The sequence below is a fragment of the Heteronotia binoei genome, chromosome 3, assembly GCF_032191835.1.
Source record: "Heteronotia binoei isolate CCM8104 ecotype False Entrance Well chromosome 3, APGP_CSIRO_Hbin_v1, whole genome shotgun sequence".
In the NCBI taxonomy this organism is placed as follows: Eukaryota; Metazoa; Chordata; class Lepidosauria; order Squamata; family Gekkonidae; genus Heteronotia; species Heteronotia binoei.
In genome coordinates, this window is record NC_083225.1 from 172,835,210 (window position 1) to 172,852,040 (window position 16,831).

Sequence of the window (16,831 nt, forward strand, 5' to 3'; positions counted from 1 at the left end):
TTTCTGGAGGCTGTCTATTGGATAGCTCAGGATAGCCTTATCTTATCAGATCTTGGAAGCTAATTGGGGTCAGCCCTGGCTAGTATTTGGATGGGAGACCTCCATGGAATACCAGAGTCAAGACTTGGAGGCAGACATTGGCCAATCACCTCTGAACATCTCTTACCTTGAAAACCCTCTGAGGTGGGTTATACACCCAGGCTTATATGCTCAGATTAAAACTGTCAGCCCTAAGGGTGCCACTGGACTCAAACTTTGTTCTGCTGCTTCATACCAACATGCCTACCCACCAGATTCTAATTTCTGAAAACCATATTTTGGGTGAATTCAACACAAAGAAATAGACAGTGGTGTGCATGGCTTTTTTTTTTTTTTTGCGCAGGAACACACAGAAATGCAGTTCCAGCTGGCATGGCATCAGGGTGTGTGGCTTAATATGTAAATATGTTCCTGCTGGACTTTCCCTATTAAAAGCACTGTGTGAAACAATGGTAATGTCAGGGGGTATGGCCTAATATGCAAATGAGTTCCTGCTGGTCTTTTTCTACAATAAAAGCCCTGGTGGTGTGAATTTTTTTTTTAAAAAAAACACCATTGCTATTTGTCATTTAAGAGAACTAAAATTAATTTGGTGGAAAGTGCTATCAAGTCAAAGCGCTGTCAAGCTGACAAGTTGGAGAGCAAGTTTGGTGTAGTGGTTAAGTGTGCGGACTCTTATCTGGGAGAACCGGGTTTGATTCCCCACTCCTCCACTTGCATCTACTAGCATGGCCTTGGGTCAGCCATAGCTCTGGCAGAGGTTGTCCTTGAAAGGGCAGCTGCTGTGAGAGCCCTCTCCAGCCCCACCCTCCTCACAGGGTGTCTGTTGTGGGGGAGGAAGGTAAAGGAGATTGTGAGCCGCTCTGAGACTCTTCGGAGTGGAGGGCGGGATATAAATCCAATATCTTCTTCTTCTTTTGGCAATCCTGTAGTGTTTTCAAGGCAAGAGATGAACAGAAGTGGTTTTCCATTGCCTGCCTCTGCATACCAATCCTGGATTTCCTTTGTAGTAATAGCCAGAGCCAACCCTGCTTAGTTTCCAAAATATGATGAGATCAGGTTAGCCTGGACCATCCAGGTCAGGGCAAAATGGATATAGAGATATTCATATCAAATCTGCATAATTAAGTCTCATCTCAGGTCTATATTTAGATAAGAAACCAATTTTCTTTTTTTCCTTTGCAGACCTCAGGCAAGCCAGGTATTCTCTGTTGTTCAACACGTCATTTTCACTTTGCTGTTCCTTCTTTGCATGTTTGCTTTCAATTTACAGTTATGCTGTACGCACTTGAGGTGATGGCTCTTCAGGGTCGTTCAATTAACCTTCATTACCATGGAAAGAGACAGTCTGATCTCTTAATCAGTTTTGAAATTCTCCAGATAGCACACACAAGACAACAACTTTCAGGGGGAAAAAAATAATTCCGTTGTGTTAAATGTCTTGTGTCACAAAAAATAATAACATTAAATTGCCCTTTTGATCTAAATGTCTAAAAATGTAAGCTATGATACTATTTCCCTCTTTTTTTCCCGAAGTACTGAATATGAGCAGTTGTATATTTTTGATTCAAAGCCAGAAAAAGAATATACTGCATTGATTTTGCTAAGCTAAAAAATTGGTTACATTCTACCAATTTTGGGGGGGTAATACTATAGTTGCAGGTTCTGTATAAGCACCAGTACCCCATCAACCATTCCTTCCTGAACAGTTTGCTGGTACAGGGGAGGTACTGTCAGAAGTGAGAGAATGGGATAGGAAAATCAGAGATAAGTTCATAATAGGAACATTGTCCAGCTCTAAGAGCTTCGCCAAACAGAATTGTTCTGATTGGGGCTTCTGTACTCAGCAATTCCATTTCCCACCATTCACTGCAATGCCAGGGAAGGCTTTCTGGAAGGCAGGAGCAGTTCCACCAATTCTTGCCTTTATCTGATATGCTGTGTGCTTATTGCCAACTCTTTCTTCCTTTCTGCCTTTTGGGATCGCCAAATGCTATACAAGAGGGACTGTTATGGGCAATAGAATGCATTATCCTGTCTCTCTATACTATGTCCCAAGTATCATCCTTTGGATATGGTGGCCAAGCCACCAGCAGGAGACAGAAGCAGTGGGGTCATGGAGAGGCAGCCATTTTCCTGGAAGTGACATCACACCTCTCTCAGAATCAACAGAAACTCTGGTAAAGCTACAGGGGTTTATGATGATTCCTAGAGAAGTGTGATGTCAATTCTGGGTTTCCCAAGAAATTATGTAATGAGATAAAAGGACAAGTTCTCTTGTGGATCAAAAGCGGGCTAATTAATAGGAAACAGAGAGTGAGTATAAATGGGCAATTTTTGCAGTGTTGGGTGGTAAGCAGTGGAGTACCGCAGGGCTCAGTACTGGGTCCAATGCTTTTTAACTTGTTCATTAATTATTTGGAGTTGGGAGTAAGCAGTGAAGTGACTAAGTTTGCAAATTACACTAAATTGTTCAAGGTGGTGAGAACCAGAGAGGAGGTTCTCTGTGAGGCACTCCAAAGGGATCTGTTGAGGCTGGATGAGTGGGCATCAACGTGGAAAATGAGGTTCAATGTGGCCAAGTGTAAAGTAATTCGCATTGGGGTCAAAAATCCTAACTATAAATATAAGTTGATGGGGTGTGAACTGGTGGAGACTGACCAAGAGAGAGATCTTGGGGTCGTGGTAGATAACTCACTGAAAATGTCAAAACAGTCTGTGACTGCAATAAAAAGGTCAACACTATGCTGGGAATTATTAGGAAGGGAACACAAAACAAATCAGCCAGTATCATACGACCCCAGTCGTTTCCGACCCTGGGGTGATGTTGCATCACGACATTTTCACAGCAGACTTTCTACAGGGTGGTTTGCCATTGCCTTCCCCAGTCATCTACACTTTCCCCCCAGCAAGCTGGGTACTCATTTTACCAATCTCGGAAGGATGGAAGCCTGAGTCAGCCTTGAGCCAGCTACTTGAACCCAGCTTCCGCCGGGATCAAACTCAGGTTATGAGCAGAGAGCTCAGACTGCAGTACTGCAGCTTTATCACTCTGCACCACGGGGCTCCTATCATAATATCCCTGTAAAAATTGATGGTGCGGCCACATTTGGAGTACTGTTGTACAATTCTGGTCATCACATCTCAAAAAAGATATTATAGCATTGGAAAAAGTACAGAAAAGGCCAACTAGAGTGATTAAAAGGTTGAAATACTTTTCCTATGAAGAAAGGTTAAAATGCTTGGGGCTCTTTAGCTTGGAGAAACATTGACTGAGGGGTGACATGATAGAGGTTTACGAGATTATGTATGGGATAGAGGAGGTAGAGAAAGAAGTAGTTTTCTCCCTTTCTCACAATACAAGAACTCGTGGACACTCAACGAAATTGCCAAGCAGTCAGGTTAGAATGGACAAAAGGAAGTACTTCTTCACCCAAAGGGTGATTAACACATGGAATTCACTGCCACAGGAGGTGGTGGTGGCTACAAACATAGACAGCTTCAAGAGGAGATTGGATAAACATATGGAGCAGAGGTCCATCAGTGGCTATCAGCCGCAACATATTGTTGGAACTCTTTGTCTAGGGCAGTGATGCTCTGTATTCTTGGTGCTTGGGGGGGCAACAGTGGGAGGGCTTTTAGTAACCTGGCCCCACTGATGGACCTCCTGATGGTACCTCTTTTTTTTTTTTTGTCATTGTGTGACACAGAGTGTTGGACTGGATGGGCCATTGGCCTCATCCAACGTGACTTCTCTTATATTCTTATGTCACACTGTTGCTGAATTAGGGTTGCCAGCTTCTAGGCTGGAGGCTATACCATGCTGAAAATAGTGCTTTCGTCAAGCTTTGAAGTTGTGATGGTGCACGAGAGAAAATAAATTACTTTTTCCTGTGGATTGACAACAAAGAACTCTGCATAGTTTTGGTGGTCATTGGCTACCTTGTATATCCAAGTGGGTTCACTGATGAAGGTTATCAGAATGAGACTTGTACCTGGGATTTCTCATGCAAACGGAATGTGAACCATACATCTGAGGAGAACTGACCCTCCAGAATCTTTGTCTTGATTCTTCTGATATTTGCAAATTATGAAGGCTACACTTTATTTGGAATTTTCGTTGTATGCACTTTGACTTGTGGATTAATGCAGCATGTAGCATAGGTATTATGTTTGTACACATTTCACAGAGTTAGATTTTGAGTAGCTATGCCTTTTTGCATATATTACTCTATGATTTTTTTGGGTAATTTTTAATATATGGACTGAATTACTGAGCACCGTTACAGTAATTTTTCTTGGGAGGTTATACATTCTGTATACTGCAATCCTTGTTATATCCACCCAATGCACATAGCCCCCAGGTGACCTCCCGCTTTTACAACTGATCTCCAGCTGGCAATGATCAGCTCCCTTGGAGAAAATGGCTGCTTTGAAGTGTGGAAGATGAGAAGAAAAGAGATTGGATTTATATCCCACTCCTTCACTACCTGAAGGAGTACCAGGGTGGCTTACAATCTCCTTTCCCTTCTCCTCCCCATAACAGACACCCTGCGAGGTATGTGGGGTTGAGAGAGCTCTAACAGAAACTGCTCTTGAGAGGAACAGCTCTGTGAGAAACTGTGACTGACTCAAGGTCACATCAGCAGGTGCATGTGGAGAAGTGGGGAACGAAGCCCAGTTCTCCCAGATAAGAGGTCACACACTTAACCACTACTCCAAACTGACTCTATGGCCTTGTATCATGCTGAGGCCCCTCCCTGCCTCAAACCACACCATCCTCTGGATCCACCCCCAAAGTCTCCAGGTATTTTCCAACACAGACCTGGCAACCCTGTTGCTGATGGCCATTATTTTTGGGGGGGCAAGGACTATTTGGAGGTGAGAGATCTTAGGTGAGGGCCAGAGCCAAGGTATGAGTCCACAAATTATCCAAGTTTAAGAGGCCAAGGGATGAACAAAAATGGGGAAATCAGTACAAAAAAGAATTGTTTATGGAGATTTTATTTATAGGCCCCTTATAATCTGAGGCCCTACACTATCGCTCACTTAGTGTATACATTCAGCTCAGGATAAAGATTCCGAAATGTCTTGCCAATGGGATGATAAATGTTTTAAAACTATACATGGAAAGATGTTTCCCACTGAAACAAACCTAAATGTTAATGGAAGTTAAGAATAAAACTGAGCCTGGATGATATCAAACAATGTAAGGAACAGTGAGAGCTGCATCTGACTTCATATGCTCTTATTCCAGATTTAATTTCAGAGATTCCCTTAAAATTGTTCTTGTGGCCCTCCACTTTGTGGAAAAGGCTGCCTGGTGAGGCAAGAAAGAATCCCACACTTCTGTTAGTTCACAAAATATACAATGGAACTGTTGGGGAGGGAATTTTCATAGAAGGAAGAGGGATGTAATAAAACAGAATTCTGTAGTAGGGTAATTTCTCTATAGGCAACAACATTTCACTTTTAATTGCCTGCAAAATCGTTAGACAGCCTTCATTCCTGTTGGAATACAGCAAAGTCTTGCTTACATAGAAGAGGAAAGAAGATCCTGCAGGGGGCAGCACGCTCTAGCTAGACAGGACTTTCGAGGGGAGTAAGAGGTTTTTATTTGTCTGTCTGTAGAATTCTATTCTCAGGCTATTCTTCTATAACTCACACTGTCTCTTTATCAGCTAGGAAGGCAGCTAGGTTTATCTCTCCTCTTTCCAATCCAGTTTGTTAGTTCCACAAATAAAGATTCTGTTACTCTTGATCAGTTTAGGGTCCTGATAGCCGCAAAAGAACTCTGCCAACATTTTTCTCCTCTTGTATACCGCATGGCTGACTGGATACATTAGACTGTTTGTAGTACAGTGTCCTGTAACTCTGGAATCCAGTTTTTAAAAAAAATCTTGGAACTCTAATTCTGAAATCCAACATATGCAATGCATCATACCGTTCCTGTTTCATATTCTGCAAAATATATAGCCTCGTTTTATTGTGCTGTTATTGTCGCTGCACTTTTATATCTGCCTTGCACAGTTGCCAGCTTCCAGGTAGCCAACCTCTAGTTTGCAATTATGACTGGCCTCCAGACAAATGAGATCCGTTCCCCTGGAGAAAATGGCTGCTTTGGAGAGTGGATTCTAAGGCATCAGGGCATTTTTTTGTATCAGGAACTCCTTTGCATATTAGGCCACACACCCCTGATATAGCCAATCCTCCAAGAACTTACAGGGCTCTTAGTACAGGGCCTATTGTAAGCTCTTGGAAAATTGACTACATCGGGGGGGGGGGCGGTGTCTAATATGCAAAGGAGTCTCTACTACTACAAAAAAAGCCCTGTAAGGCATTATAATACACTGAGGTCCCTCCCTTTCCCGTGCAGCACCCCCAAAATCTCCAGATATTTCCCTACCCAGAGCTGGTTAACCATGTCTCAATGACAGATGATATATTATGTATGTTAATAAACTGGAAATTAAATGGGAATGTTATGCAGAATAAAGTTATGCTCCAGAACAATAAAATAGTGGATCGAGGAAATATATTCATTTCAACCTAGGAGGGACAGGTAAAGAGATCATCTCTGCTACACAAATCCCATCTATATGATGCACTATTTTTGTCCAGGCAGCTGATTTTTAATTCACCATATGCACTTACCACATTGTTGAGGTATGTTTCAAAATGTCACGATCATTACCAGTTGTACTGCTCTAATTTTTTTAGTTATTTTCATAATTGGATTTTAATAAATTACCCTTGGAAGTTTCTTTCTTTCTTTTTTTTTAGGACTAACAATAAATAATATTAAATCCTTATTAAAGATTCATGAGACAAAAAGAAAAAATGCTGGGTGGAGAGAAAAAAAAGCTATCAAATGAAAGGGAATATTTGTCATCTTGGAAGTTTTTTTTTTACTTTGGGAAATACGAAGGCGTGTTAAAGGGGAAATGGAAAACTTCTATGAAAGTGTTTGATTTATGATAAAATTAGTTTGATAAATAGAACATCGCAGATATAGGAGATATAACTAGAGTTACAGAGAATAGTCAATTTGATAAACATCGCGCAGGAATCAAGGGAGAAATATATTAGTTTCTCAAACCCCCTTCTATTGACTTTCAAAGATACAAACATAAGTAATACAGATCAGCTTGAGTTGTAATGCAATTTCATTTCGTCTCTACTTTCCCACAATTATGTTACTATGGCTTCAAGAAGAAAAGAACCCTAGGAAATACATTTAAAGGGCTCATTTTAAGATTAATCTCAGAGATTTACAGGAAGGTGCTTTTTTGCTGAATGCTGTTTATTGAAATTTAGTGGCAGATACGAAACAATTTGAATGTAATAAATAGTTTTAGAAAATGTTAGCACCACAGATCTGTGTTTTCTTTACAAAGCCCCCCCCCCCCCAAGGCAGAACTGAACGTACCATCATGTTTGAAGGCCTCGGAGGCGTGTTGGAGGTTTGTCGGGGAGTGATAATGCTGGGCTGCTCCTCGCCAGCTTGGTGCAGAGATGCTTCCCAAGTCAGGGCTGCTGCTGGATCGTTGCCGGCTCTTTGAGTTAAAGGCAGAGGAGGAATAAGGTGAACTGGCAGATTTCAGTCTTAAGACAGCAGCGTATGAAGGAGGGATTCCTGGGACAGCTTTGGAATATTCTAGAAAAGAAGAAAAAAACATGGATTCCAAGCTGGAGATGAGACACTTTGGGTGCAATCCTACAAGTGCTTTCCTTTAGGGTTGCCAATTCTGGGTATGGAAATACCTGGAGATTTGAGGGTGGAGCCTGGGAGTGTGGGGTTTAGGGAGGAGGGACATCTATTAGGGTACAGTTTCATGCAGCCCACCTTTCAAAGCAGCTATTTTCTCAAGGGGAGGTGGAATAAATGTTTTAAATAAATTAATAATAAACCAGCAATATCTGGAGTCAGGAGATCAGTTGTAATTCCACGAGATCGCCAGATCCCAGCTAGTGGTTGGTGACCCTACTTTCCTTGGAGTAAGCCCAGGGCTTTTTTGGTAGAAGAAGCCCAGCAGGAACTCATTTGCGTATTAGGCCGCACCCCTTGGTGTCACCATTGTTCTGCAAAGGGTTTTTTGGTAGGAGAAGCACAGCAAGATTCATTTGCATATTGTGCCACACCCCCTGACACCCTGTTCCTGTCTGTTCCTGCTAAAAAAAGCCCTAAGTAAGCCTCATTGAACAAAGTGAGATGTACACTGTTTAGGACTGCCTGCTTACAGAGCAATGCTATACAGTCTAAGCCTATGTACTTAGTTTGAGGTAAATGCTACACAGGATTGCAGTTTACCTTTTAAGTGACCATTTTTGTACAGCAGGCACAGCCCCCTGTCCACCCCTAGGGTACTTAGTGATTCATGTTTTCTAAAAAAAATCTCAGCCTAAAGGTGTAAAACATAATAAAACACGAGAAATGAAATAAAACCTCAAATTGCAATACAAAGCAGAACACACCTTTGCAATAAAACATCAAAAATACAACTCCACCCCACCCACAATGTCCACCCCAAGATGACCACATTACAATTCAAATGAACACCAGCTAAAGCAACCCACAATATAAGAATATAGCTATGCTTAACCTTTAAATGCCAGCAGAGAACAGCAAGATATTCCCAAACGAGAGCTCAAGCCCCACCAGTCAAGTAACCTGATAGTCTAGTTGTTTATTGTATTTATTAGACAAAATTTGTATCTTCCCCTTTTCAGACCTCATGAGGACCACCAAGGTAGCTAACAAAATAAATATAATACAATTGTATTTTACTACCATTAAAACCATCTCCCTCGTCCAGCCCCCTCCCTCTCAAGATAATTAAAACTAGAACTAAAATTCAAGGACATATAACCACAAATCCTCCCATACTGACAAGATGACTCTGTATCTTAAGAGTGATTTAGATGTTTAGACAGGGAACACAGTTCAGTTCATGTGGGACTACCCTACTTTAAGATAAACCTTATGTGCCTCTACATGAAATATCTTGTGTCTTGCAATTCAGTCCCTGAATTTACAACACAGTGTGAGTGCGCGCGTGCAGAGGGGACCAGTGGGAAACCGCAGGTCGCTGGATGTAAGGACGAAAATGCACTCCGCCTATGAAGATCTGTGGCGGGAAGTTTAACTGGCCAGGATTGGACCTGGCCAGGTAGGGGGGTTGTTCCGGGAGATGTGTATAAGCGGGGACCCGGCCCCGCCATGTTCTCTTTTTGTGATGTACTCGTCAATAAAGCATGTTGCCTTCTAAACGTATCAGAACTCAGTACATTACACTGGCAATGAGGATGGGATGCTAGCCAGGTCCATGGGCAGCTAGTTCCCCCCATCAGGAAATCGCCGACCTGGCTGGAGATGAAGAAGGCACACAGCCCAGAGGGGCAGAAGTGCCCATTGCCGCTGGAGCAACCACCGCTGCTGGAGTGCCCGCCGCCGCCATGGCAACCCCGAGTGGGATGATGGGCCACATTGCAGAGTTTGACCCCGCCAAACCCGAACGGTGGGAGACCTATGCAGAGTGGGTCGACTGCTACCTACAGGCGAATGTGATTATGGATGACATCCGGAAGCGAGACGTGCTCCTGAGTGCCTGTGGGGATGCCACATGTGAGATCGCCAAAGGTCTCTCTGCCCCCGCGAAAGTCACCGTGAAAACTTACGAGGAGGTAGGCAAACTCCTGACCGGGCATTTCTCGCCCCAGCCATCCATCATCACCCGCCAATTCCTGGATGTAAAGACCAAAATGCACTCCAGCTATGAAGATATGTGGTGGGAAGTTTAACTGACCAGGATTGGACCTGGCCAGGTAAGGGGGTAGTTCCGGGAGATGTATATAATCGAGGACCCGGCCCTGCCATGCTCTCTTTTTGTGATGTACTCACCAATAAAGTATGTTGCCTTCTAAGCATGTTGTCTCAGAACTCAGTACATTACACATCTCATTCAATGTATCAAGCTAGCCTGTCAGGAAGGTAGCTAAACCGAATGTCTTAAGTGAAATCTGAGGTTACATTCAAATGTCTGAGGTAAGAGTTGTGCAATCTGAGGTCAGTGCTGATTATAAAGGACTGGATTTGAAAGGCTTGACAGGCCTTGCTTAGGTTTCCTTGCCCAGCCTGGAAATCCTGACATCATCCTTCCACCATATTATTGTTCCCAAGTTGGTGTCAGTGGGCACCATGGTGACCACCAAGCATTTTTAGAAGGTGGGTGGAGCCAGGTGGAGGTTTGTCCAGCAGGGCTTCTGCTTGGCCACTGGATTTCTCATTGGCTGGGCAGATTTTTTAAAAAGTTGCTTCAGCAGCAGCTGCCACTACATCAGAAGGACGCACAACCTCACTCTCTGACATTTTGTGGTTGATTCCCCCTCTTGTGACAGTCATTTTTGGCTTTGCCCACCACTTTGTGTCAGAATTTCAAAGTGCTTCCTGGCTCAAAATGGTTGGGGACCCTGGCTTTAAAACCTCCAGAGGATGATCATACACACTAGATTTATTGTTTTGTAAGATCCAAATAACAAGTGGTCTGAAATTCTGGGCACCTTTACAGAGGATCACATCTCCACGATTCAAAGGCCTGATGCAGCTGGGCAGATGGAACCAGGGGTGAATTCTAGCAGGAGCGTCTTTGCATATTAGGCCACACCCCCTGGTGTAGCCAATCCTCTAAGAGCTTACAAAGCTCTGTTTTGTAAGCTCTTGGAGGACTGGCTACATCAGAGGTGTGTGGCCTATTATGCAAAGGAGCTGCTAGAATCCTGCTAGAATTCTACCCCTGGATAGAACCAAACAGCAGGATCTATAGGACTATTCTAAGCAGAGTTACATCCATTGAACTCAGTGTGCATTGAACAAAGTGTGACTCTGCTTTAACTTTGCTTAGGACGGTGGTGTTAGTTAGACAATGATGGCCACTGATCAAGACCAATGTTCCCTCTAAGCTGTAGAGTCCTGTGAGCAAAAATTCTACTTTGTGAGCTACTGGCATTAAAGTTGTGAGCTACTGCATAAAGTAGCTTGCTCTGTGGCCATTTTTTCTGAGCTAGGACAAAAATATGTGAATCAGAGGCTAAAAAACCATGAGCCAGCTCACACTAACTCAGCTTAGAGGGAACACTGATCAAGACCTGGCTGGCTTTTATAAAAAATGATCGAATACAGGATTCTTGTCCAGTTTGGGGGCAACAAAGTTTAGGCGTGTCAGAAGAAAGGTTAGAAGTATGAACATAAGAGCATAAGAGAAGCCATGTTGATCAGGCCAATGGCCCATCCAGTCCAACATTCTGTCACACAGTGGCCAAAAAACCAGGTGCCATCAGAAGGTCCACTAGTGGGGCCAGGACACTAGAAACCCTCCCACTGTTGCCCCACAAGCACCAAGAATACAGAGCATCGCTGCCCCAGACAGAGAGTTTCATCTATACTCTGTGGCTAATAGCCACTGGTGGACCACTGCTCCATATGTTTATCCAACCCCCTCTTGAAACCATCTATGCATGTAGCTGCCAACACCTCCTTTGCCAGATGGACAGTGTGCAAAGACCCAAAAGAGCCTTGAGCCAATGGATAGGACAAGAGTGGTATTTACACATTGATTAAAGCAGCCTACTAAATCTTTGGATGAAGATTGCTAGTTGGCCATTAATGAAGCATAGATGCAGATATAGACCTAGACTACCTCCTCCACCACATATTCACATTTAGACCCCCATCCTAATATATACTTACTTGAGAGGCAGCCCCATTACTTTCATGTAAACATGTCTAAGATTGGACTGCTAGACATCATGCGCTTGTGCATTCCATCACTCTTGTCACTCACCAAGGGCTTTTGCTGCTTTATAATTTAGCACATATGGGCAAGCTGTCAAGCACGATAGACAAATATGATCTTCAATCAGGTGCTGATGGCAGTAAACTGCAAACTCTGCTATGAAATGCCAGCTTGACTATATGGTGAGAAAATAGATGCAGTCATATGAATCTGCCTTATACTGAGCTAGACTTTTGGCCCATCTCACCTAATGCTTTCTATTTTTATTGGAAGCCAGCATGGTGCAGTGGTTAAGAGTGATTGTAGTGTATGGCGTTCGTAGAACGCCATCATTCCAGACAGCGCAACCATTTCGTTATGACGTACCATCGATAAAGCGTTAGTCCGCTAAAGCCGCGGAGGCAAAGGTGACAACCCGATGCCTCCGCGAAGAGCGCTGGTCATCCGCCAATCACAGCGAGTGGCGGGAAATATGGCTGGCCAGCATTGGACTGGCCAGCAGGGTGAATAGTTCCGGATCTGTATATATGCGGGACCCGGCCCGCGTGTTCTCTCTCTTACCTCGTGTTTGTACCATGCAATAAACTATGTTGCCCTACGCGCGTCTCCCAGACTGGTACATAACAGTGGCGACGAAGGTGGGATTTTAGTCCTTCGACAAGGGCTACGAAGGAGACGCCCGGGCAACTCGTCGTCCCATTGCTTCATCGCTGTATCGCTACTTCGCAACGACCGCCGCCATGACCAGTACCAGCGGGAACACCAGTCACATCGAAGCTTTCGACCACACGAAGCCCGAGGGATGGGAATCCTATTCGGAGAGAGTCGATTGCTACCTGAGGGCGAATCGAGTAACCGAGGACGGCATGAAGCGGGACGTGCTCCTGAGCGTCTGCGGGGCCGCCACCTTTGAGATCGCAAAGGGTCTCTCGGCGCCCGCCCGCCTCACGGAGAAAACGTACACGGAGGTCGTCCGCCTCCTCACGGGCCATTTCCTGCCGCAGCCGTCGCGGGTGGCCCGACGGTTCCTCTTCCACAAGAGGGACCAGGCCCAGGGAGAATCCGCTGCAGACTACCTGGCCGCCCTGCGCCAGATCGCCGGAAGCTGCAACTTCCCGAATTTGGAAGAGACCTTGGCCGACCGGTTCGCTTGGGGCCTCCGCGACGAGAGGCTCCAGCAAAAGCTCTTCGCAAAGGAAGAGCTCACGCTTCAGGGCGCCTTCAGCGAGGCCGTGGCCTTCGAGCGCGCCTCCCGGACATTCTCCAGGGCCAAGTCGGAAGCCGTCCACCACGAGGAGCTGGACCCCCATCACCCGGACGAAGGAGAAGCGCTCCAGATGCACCGCTCGGCAAGACCAGCCTCCCGAGCCCCACAGCGGCCCCGGGCGAACGAAAGATCGAACCAACGCAACAACGAAGGAGCGAACTGCGCCAGTTGCGGCGACCCCCACGACCGGCGGGACTGCAAGTACAGGACCTGGGACTGCAGGAGCTGCAGGAAGACCCGTCACATAGCGCGGGCTTGCCGAGCCAAGCCCCACCGCCCGCGGCCAACCACGCACCACGAGGCCGCTGAGTTCCACTCCACGGCCTCCACCACGCTACAGGTACTGAACCTGCCCCTGGCCACCCCCAACAAGATTAAGGTGTCGGTCCGCATAGAGGGGGCCCCCTGCCTCATGGAGGTGGACTCGGGCTCCTCCATCTCCATAATTGCGGAGGAGACCCTGAGGCGGTTACACCCCGGCTACAAGAGACAGCTGCGGTCGGCCGACTTTGTACTGCGGGACTTCCAGAAAAACCCGGTCCAGATCGCGGGGTGGGCGAGGGTGCGCGTGGAGCGAGGGTCTTTCAGAGGCCCGCTAGATATCCTGGTAGTCAAGCGACCACTGGCGACCCTGTTGGGCCTCACGTGGTTCGGCCCCTTAGGAATCAGAGTTGAGGTGTCACAAACGACCATGGCCGGGGGGTTCGGGGAGGTGTGCCGAGAATTCCCAGAGGTTTTTGACGGGTCGTGGGCTCCCGTCACTATGAAGTATCCACTGAGGGGGGCCAGATCCTACGCCGGCACATCGACCAGATGCGCCGCAGGACCCTACCCGAAGCACCCACAGAAACAAGAGGGGCAGCCCAACCCGAGGAGCCTACCACAACCCCGCCGCCATCCATGTCGCTGCCGCCTCCTACAGAAGTCAACCAAGCCCCCGAACTCGCCCCGCAACCCTCGGATGCTCAGGCTCCCGAGGAGACGCCGGGGCCCGAAGTCATCACGACTCCGCAAGCCACCCCACGACGTTCGACTCGAGAGCGCCGGCCTCCCACCTACCTACAGGACTATGTTACTAACTGAGGGGGGAGGGGTGTGGTGTATGGCGTTCGTAGAACGCCATCATTCCAGACAGCGCAACCATTTCGTTATGACGTACCATCGATAAAGCGTTAGTCCGCTAAAGCCGCGGAGGCAAAGGTGACAACCCGATGCCTCCGCGAAGAGCGCTGGTCATCCGCCAATCACAGCGAGTGGCGGGAAATATGGCTGGCCAGCATTGGACTGGCCAGCAGGGTGAATAGTTCCGGATCTGTATATATGCGGGACCCGGCCCGCGTGTTCTCTCTCTTACCTCGTGTTTGTACCATGCAATAAACTATGTTGCCCTACGCGCGTCTCCCAGACTGGTACATAACAGTGATGGATTCTAATCTGGAGCACCAGGTTCAATTCCACAGTTCTCTACATGAAGCCAGCTGGGCGATCTTGGGTCAGTCACCGCTCTTTCAGGGCTCACTCAGCCCCCCAAAAAGTCCTGCTCACCATCTACTGGTGCATAATGCTAAATAGCTAGAACTTCAGGCTGCCAAAACAATATTAGGATCTTCTACACACAATACCATATGGTAATTATTGCTATTACTGGAAGCAGCACTCCAAGGCCCCAGGTCTTCATCATCTGGAGTAACGCATAGTTACAGTGGTGAATTTCTGAAATGGGGATGGAATACAGCTGAAATCATCTTCCCAAATTTGAAATTACTTCAGCCATTATAACCTGGGTCCCACTTCCTCCAAATTTCAGCTTATTTCCGCTCCTATATGGATCAATGCCAGCACTCTCCTTTTGCCAGTTTCCAGTTCCCACCACTTCCTTTCCATTCATTCCATGCTGTGAGGGAGGAGGAAAAGGAGAAAAATTGGTTTTTATACCCCACTTTTCTCCACCTTAGGGAGTCTCAAAGTGGCTTATTATCTCCTTCCCTTCCTCTCCCCAGAACAAAGCAGGAGTCAAGCAGCACCTTTAAGACCAACACACTTTTATTCAGAATGTAAGCTTTCGTGCACTCTAAGCACACTTCTTCAGACGAGGAATGAGCTCATAAAATTAATTTCTGAATTTGTTAATTTTACTATTCTGCTATTGGATTTTAACTTTGTACCGCTTTGCATTCTAAACCCCACAAGCTATATGTCGCTCTGCTTACTGTACCTCATCCCTGGTCTGAAGAAGCGTGCATGCACACGAAAGCTTACATTCTAATTAAAGGTTTGTTGGCCTTAAAGGTGATACTTGACTCCTGCTTTGTTCTAGTGCTTCAGACCAACATGGATCTATCTCCCCAGAACAAGACCTTTATGAGGTAGGTGAGGCAGAGTGAGCTCTGAGGAACAATGACTGGCTCAAGGTCATCCAGAAGACTTCTTGTGGAGGAGTGGGGAATCAAACCTGGTTCTCCAGATTACTGCTCACCGCTCCTAACCACTACACCAGCCAAGAGGATTGGCTGAAGCTGAGAATGCTTACAGCCTCCATTGCTGATGGAGACTGTTGACTTGTTCAGAGCCTCTGTTGCTTTTCCGTTCATATGCTCTGAAGTCATCCATACATAAAGTTGGAAACTCCAGAAAAGTCCCCAGCACTAGGCAATCATTTTGTCTCCCATTTTCCCTTAGAAAGTTATAAATAATAATAATAATAATTATTATTATTATTATTTTATTCTTATATCCCGCCCTCCCGGGCTCAGTTCTGAAACATGGAAGAAAGTAGGAGGAAGAGGTAAAGAAGCAGATGAAACATGGCACCCTTCCAATTAAAGTTTTCCAAAACTTTGCAGAACTTCCAGAAAAAAAGTTTGTATTTTCTGGAGTTTTCTCAGAACGGGTTTGGGAACCCTTCCACTATTACTTGACCATTTTCCAGGTAACACAAAGATACAATAAATATAAATACCAAAACTGAATAATTAAAAAAACCCAAAGTTTCTCATAATGAATGTCATGCATATAAAGACAATAAGCAAGATTATTAAGGCACTGCACATTAAATTATATAGAAGACAGCACTAAGCAGAGCCTACATTAAAACAAAGAAAACAAACCTTTTAAACATTGGACATTTTCAAATAACTAGTGACAGTATCTCTCCCAAAAGAATTAACCTGTGAACTTAAGCGTAACAATATCAGAACTTTCATTAATAGAGAAGACAAATGTTGACCATGTTTCACAGAGTTTATCAGATTGTGAGTAACCTTTCATGAATCAGAAATGAAAAGTTAACTTTCCCATCAATGCTTCATCCCATGTTATCTCATTCTCCACCTCCTAGCAATTTCTAATCTAGCAGCAGAGATACTGGAGATGGGTGAGTTTTGCCCATCACTAACTGAAAATTGAGCTGGGACTTTCGGTGTGCAAAAACATGGGTCTGCCACCAAGTGGTCACTCCTCCCATACGTATTATTATTTACAGGGGTCATTTTGTAGAAAAAAATAGATGGTGGAGCTCATTAGCATAGCTTATTAGCATATGCCCCCCCCCAAGCCAAAACCAACCAGATGCAAGAAAGGAGAGCCTCGAATGAGTGAGGTCTGCTTCGCCTGGCTAGAGATCCAGCCAGCCCAAGCAGGTCTCGCTTGCCTGGGGCTCTCCTGGGCTGCCCGCCCCCCAGTTAAAAGGCCAGCAAGCCACCCGCCACCCCAAATCACATAAGAAGTGGAGAAA

The 16,831-nt window shown here is 45.5% G+C and overlaps 1 protein-coding gene across 2 annotated transcripts in view; it reads right to left on the reverse strand.

Annotated features, from left to right (window-relative positions):
- CNTN5 (contactin 5) overlaps nt 1–16,831 on the reverse strand; it is an 897,557-nt gene that overhangs the window by 391,720 nt on the left and 489,006 nt on the right. For both annotated transcript variants that reach the window (XM_060234908.1, XM_060234909.1), the window contains one exon: nt 7,469–7,696. In XM_060234908.1, coding sequence (XP_060090891.1) covers nt 7,469–7,696 — 228 coding nt within the window. The remainder of the gene's footprint in view (nt 1–7,468; nt 7,697–16,831) is intronic.